General features: G+C 35.9%; 1 protein-coding gene across 1 annotated transcript; it reads right to left on the bottom strand.

The window, feature by feature from the left end:
* Positions 1–346: 346 nt before the first annotated feature.
* LOC135229805 (olfactory receptor 14K1-like) lies at positions 347–5,196 on the bottom strand. The gene is made up of 2 exons (XM_064279084.1): positions 4,253–5,196; positions 347–402 (listed from the first exon to the last, which is right to left on the bottom strand). The coding sequence occupies exons 1-2, from the start codon at positions 5,157–5,159 to the stop codon at positions 347–349; spliced, it is 963 nt and encodes a 320-aa protein (XP_064135154.1). The 5' UTR covers positions 5,160–5,196.
* Between the last annotated feature and the right edge of the window lie 1,024 nt (positions 5,197–6,220).

The raw sequence follows: 6,220 nt of genomic DNA, 5'->3' as shown, positions 1-6,220 counted from the left end.
CTTTATTCTTTTGTAGTGTAAGCATTTAGTGCTATGAAGTTTCTCTGAGATTTCTTCTTTGAACTGTGAACATTTAGAGATGTGTGGCATGCTCCCCACACATTTGGAGATTTTTCTATTGTCTTTCTGGTATTGGTTTCTAGTTCAAGTTCATTATGTTTGGAGAACATTCTCTGTGTGATTTCAGTATTAAAAAAAAAAAAGTTGATGTTTCTTTTATAGCCCAGGAAATGATCAATCTTTGTGGATGGGCACTTGAAAACAATGTACTCTGTGCTACAGCTGGGTGAAGTGTCCTACACCTGTCAATTGCATCTGATTGGATGATGGTATTGCTGATTTTCTGTCAATTTACTGAAGTACTGAAGTCCTTAACTATAATTGTGGATTTTACTATTTCTACTCTGAGCTGTAATTTTTTGCTTCATGTATATGAGTCTATTGTTTGGTGCATACACATTTAGTATCGCTAAGTTTTCTTAGTAGATCAACACTTTTATCATTATGTGATGTGTGCTATTGTCACCAGTTGTTTTCTTTGCTCTGAAATCTACTTATCTGATATCAATATAGCCATTCTGTGTTTTTATTGATATTTGCATAATACCTCATTTTCCATTCTTTGATTTTCAATTTAAGTATGGTTCTTTCAGACACTACATAGTTTGATCCATACTTTTTGTCCACTCTGCCAATCTCTTTTGATTGGTGTATTTAGATAATTTATGTTTAAATTAACTTTTGATATGCATATGCCTCTCATTTTATTATTTTTTGTTTATTCCTCTGTTTCTCATTCTTCTTTTTCTTCTTTCTTGTCTTCCTGTGTGTTATGAACATATTTTAAAATAATTTTTATTGTGCTTTAAGTGAAAGTTTACAAATCAAGTCAGCCTCTCACATAAAAACTTATATACACCTTACTACACACTCCCAATTACTCTCCCCCTAATGAGACAGCCTGTTCCCTCCCTCCACTCTCTCTTTTCATGTCCTTTTCACCAGCCTCTAAACCCCTCTACCCTCTCATCTCCCTTCCAGGCAGGAGATGCCAACATAGTCTCAAGTGTCCACCTGATCCAAGAAGCTCACTCCTCACCAGCATCCCTCTCCAACCCATCGTCCAGTCCAATCCATGTCTGAAGAGTTGGCTTCAGGAATGGTTCCTGTGCTGGGCCAACAGAAGGCCTGGGGGCCATGACCACCGCGGTCCTTCCAGTCTCAGTCAGACCATTAAGTCTGGTCTTTTTATGAGAATTTGGGGTCTGCATCCCACTGCTATGTATTTTTTTTAGAATCCTGTTTTGATTTATTTATAGTGTATTGAATATATTATTTTGTGTAATTTTCTTAGTGGTGGCTATAGTTATTGCAATATACATTGGTAACATACTAAGCTACTGGTATCAGTTTTTTTTTATCACCTTAAGTATACTGTAGACACTTCTACTTAGGTTCCTTTACCCCACCCCACATTTCAAATATAATTGTTTTAATATACTTGTGTTAAGTATTCCTTCTACATACACTGAGCTCCACATTAGTTTTTGCTTCAATAGTCAAATGTCATTTAAGAAACTCACAAGGACTAGATAAGATAAATAAAAGAAAAATGAACTAAATGCAATAGATTACGTATCTCAATTTTTCCTCATTTCAATATTTTTTCTTTTTTCCTGAAGTTTTAGGTTTTCTTCTGGCATCATTCTCTTTCTGTTTGGAAAATTCCCTTTCGGCATTCTTTAAAGATAAGAATGCTCCAACAATATTCATTGCAGCACCTTTCACAGTAGCCAAAATGTGAAAACTATCAACATGTCCATCAATAGCTGAATGGATTAACAAACTGTGGTATATATATAAAGTGGAATATTACACAGCCATAGGAAACCCTGGTGGCATAGTGGTTAAGTGCTATGGCTACTAACCAAACGGTCAACAGTTCGAATCCTCCAGGCGCTACTTGGAAACTCTATGGGGCAGTTCTACTCTGTCCTATAGGGTCGCTATGAGTCGGAATCAATTCGACGGCACTGGGTTTTCTGGGTTTATACAGCCACAAAGAAAAATGAAGCTCTGATGCATGCCACAACATGGATGAACCTTGGAAATATTACTTTGCCTTGAATGAAATAGGTCAATTGCAAGAGGACAAATACAGTATGATCTCACTTATATGATACAAACAAATGCAAAAAGACCAAAGATGGTTACCAGGGACAAGAGGGAGAGGGAAAGCGGAGTTTTCATTTGCAGAGGAATTGATTTATATTGATGGTGGTAAAATATTTGGAAGAGATAGCAATAATGGTGGCACAACATGAAAAATGTAATCAATATCATTGAATAATACATGAGTAAGTTGTATTGGTGAATGTATTCAGTGTATTTTCACCACAATAAGAAGGACAAAAAAAAAAAAAAAACAGTAGGTCTGCTAATGACTTAGTTTTCTTCATCTGAGAATGAAAAGCATCCAGTGCCATTGGGTTCCCACTCATCTCTGATGGTGCCATCAGAGGAAAATCACCTGCTTGGGCCACCTTCACTTATCAGGTGGAGAGTCAAGTGATTTCAAAGATTGGGTGCCTTCTGCCACTGGAGACAGCCCTGGGATCTCCAGCCATTCTACCTTACTCTTTCTATCTTTTAGGGTTCCCTTATGATTGTCTGCCGTATCACTTCCAGGTTTTTTGGTTGTACTTAAGAGACAGAAACAGGGAAAGATGAGTCTATGCCACCTTGTTTCAAATCAGTGTCATATGTTTTAATTAAGATAATACCAATCAGTTGCTGTAACAAAAATCACAAAATATCTGGTGTGAAACAAATATTTATTTCTTCCTCATTTTAAAATCCATTGGAGTCCATGTGCTTCTGGATGGCTTACCCTAAGAAGTGACTCACAGACACAGATAACTCTATCTTAGAGTTACCACATCCCAGTAAACCACATCTATGGCATAAAAATCATCACAGGAGGAGGAGAAGAGAGGACTGAAGACTTGTGTGGAATGTGTTAAAGGGTCTGGCCTGGAGAAGGCTTTCATCATCTCAATCTACATTCCAACAGCCTGAATTAAGTCACATAAACCCTGGCATAACCTGTGGTATAGCTTTACTAATATTCCTGTATCATATCAATCTTTTTGAGAAATATGCAGATACTGTCATTCTATACACACAGAAATAAATGTTTAAGAAGGTTATAAAATTTGCCAAATTTTAGTTTTTTTAAAATGGCACATTGAGGAATTCATTTTTTGCCATAATGAAGGGTGTCTACCCTTTCATAACAAAACCCATTTTCTGACTTAGGAGCTTGAATTTAATTTGTACAAGTGTTTCTGAACTCAAATATGGATGGCATTAATGTACAATTACAATTGTTGGGGAACAAACCACAATATTTGCCCACCGTCTTCTCGTTTCATTATCATTCTTACAGGGCAATAGACGCAGAAATAGGCAATCGATGACATCAATTAAAACCCTCCCTTAGGGTCATAAATTATAAAATCTAAACTACATTTCTGTAAATTTTGTTATTTTCTTTTAAAAACAATATTTACAATATGTGAAATAGTGTAGTTAATTGCCATCTTGATGAAAGTGAACTTTAAAATGTATCACACAAATGGAAGTAGTGGCCAACAGTACTGCATGCACCACCCAGCATAGAATGATGGCATATGGGATTCTATATAATTTTTCTAATACAAGACAGGTATAGTAGAAGGTTAACTACTTAATAATATCCATATACCAATAAAAATATATAAGTGCAAATATCTATGAAATTCAAGGAAGGAATTTTTAATTATATTCCTATAATTTTTTTAATTAGATAAAAATTGACTGAATTTTTACAAAATCATTAATTGGATGAAATGAAGACTCCTGTGACACAGACCAGACAGCATTTTGTTCTCTTTCACATAAGATCGTCATGAGTCAGAGCTGACTCCTGGCAACTAACAACAACAGTGGATATGATAAGAAAAATTGGGGTAAATCACATTGTATATATAAAAAAAAATTGACATAGAATTCTAGAGCTTTTTACAACCTGGGAGAAACCTATTCTACCTCCCATAGACTTAAAAACTAAATGAAATAAATTAATTCAGCAGAATTAAATTACATACCTAGTAATATTAAAAGGACTCTTACTTTAGAATGTGAAATAAAAATTGAACATTTTATAACTTTATGTCATTTTCACTACTTCATATTGCCACCAAGTTTCCACGGAGTTTTTTCAGAGCTGCCTTAATTTCCTTGTTCCTGAGGCTGTAGATGATGGGGTTCAGGGTGGGAGGCAAAACCGAATACAAAGCAGAGAGCAGCAAGTCCAGCAGAGAGGGAGACAGCGGCACTGGCTTCAGATAGGCAGTGGCTCCCGTCAGGAGAAAGGTGGTCACGGCTGTGAGATGGGGTAAGCAGGTGGAGAAGGCTTTTGATCGGCCTTGAAAGGATGGGATGCTTAGCACTGTATTGAAAATACAGATATATGAGAAAAAAATGGCAACTAAACAAAAGAAACCATGAAATATTCCAATTGCCACACTAACATCAATAGTTATGTGTGACTTTGAGCAAGACATCTTTAATAGTGAGGGGACGTCACAGAAAAATTGAGGGAGGTTTCTGGAGCCGCAGAAAGATAAAGAGAATATGCCAGCTGAATATAAGCTTCCAAAGGATCCTCCAAGGAACCAGGAAGCAGCTGCCATCCGTAAGCAGACTTCTCTGCCCATGACGGCCTCATAGTGTAGTGGGTGACAGATGGCCACATAGCGATCATAAGACATAGCTGTGAGGATGAACACTTCAGCGCCAGCAAAGTGAATCACCAAAAAGACCTGTAACACACATCCTGGCAAAGAAATGGTGTTCTTATTAGTAAGAGAGGTGAGAATGGATTTGGGGACTATGATGGAAATGAGACAGAGATCAAAGAAGGACAAGTTCTTCAGGAAGAAGTACATGGGAGTGTGAAGATACTGGTCCAGGGTGACAAGGACAATAATGAGAAGATTCCCCATTACAGTCACCAAGTAAATTAGCAAAAACAGAAGGATGTGAAGGACCTGGAGCTCCTTGGTGTGGGCAAATTCCATGAGGAAGAATTCCATCTCCATTGTAACATTGGCCATGTCCTTGATTCTACGGCACCTCCTACGGGTTGAAGGAATTTATAACATTAACTAGCATCCGGGAAGCTGTGCTTTTTTTTTTTTTTTTGCAGATCACACATTTACTTTTTTGAAAACTCTCCTTATACTACTATTTTCTGAACATCCACATTGTTTTTCAGTTTGCAGTGAAACGGTCCTGACTTCTAAGTGAAACTATGTAATACACATGCCCTCTCTTCAAATAAAAAAAGGTGGTGATATTATCTCTTTTCTTTAGACATCATATATAAACTGATAAATCCTAATTTTATAACAAATTTTTATACCTATAACAGAGTTGATTCATCCTATGAAATACAAAATGGTAATTCACATTTCTTTTTGTCTAATTCAATTGAAATTATCTATTGTGATTGGTCATATAATGTAAAACATGTCCTTTGTGGGAAGATGTTTTAAATGCAAATATGTACAATTTATCTTTAAGTGACAGAAAAACTGAGAATGTGGCAATAATGAATGGAGAAGAATTTATCATTTGTTAGTGAAAACTTCAATCCAACAAAAACAATGACAAGAAAATGGTTCATTAACTGAGAGTACAATACTCAATTCAATCTTCTATTACATGCTCTGTGGAGAAAAATAGGTAGATAAGAAAACAGAGAAAAAAGGATATGTTAGAAGGAATATTAGAAATGTACCTTTAGTGGGGCATGAAAAATAGAAACAAAAGTAATAAAGGGAGATAAAAGGCCTAATTCTTTTCACGATCTAACAAACACACTTAAACTCACATAAACCCTTACCCCCAATCACTCCACTCACCCCATATCATATATGTTTGAAATCAGGGACAGAGTCTGAAGAGAATAAATCTTCACTACAGAAAGAAAAGGGATACAATGTGTAAAAAAAGATAATATGAAAGTGACAAATTGATATTTCAAGGAGAACGAATACTTCTTTCACTTAGAAAAGACAGGTGTTAAAATGTATTCTGTTAAAGGGAAGTAGGATTTTGAAATAAAAATAGGGAGGAACTATTAGAATACACCTCCTCCTCACTTAAAGATCAT

This window comes from Loxodonta africana, unplaced genomic scaffold (assembly GCF_030014295.1).
Source record: "Loxodonta africana isolate mLoxAfr1 unplaced genomic scaffold, mLoxAfr1.hap2 scaffold_55, whole genome shotgun sequence".
Classification (NCBI taxonomy): domain Eukaryota; kingdom Metazoa; phylum Chordata; class Mammalia; order Proboscidea; family Elephantidae; genus Loxodonta; species Loxodonta africana.
This window is presented reverse-complemented; position numbering and strand designations above follow the sequence as displayed.

Coding starts and splice junctions, on each gene's coding strand:
- LOC135229805 (XM_064279084.1), bottom strand. CDS start 5,159: ATGGCCAATGTTACAATGGAGATGGAATTCTTCCTCATGGAATTTGCC. Junction 403..4,252: donor GGCAGCTCTGAAAAAACTCC/GTGGAAACTTGG, acceptor TACAGCTCAGAG/TAGAAATAGTAAAATCCACA.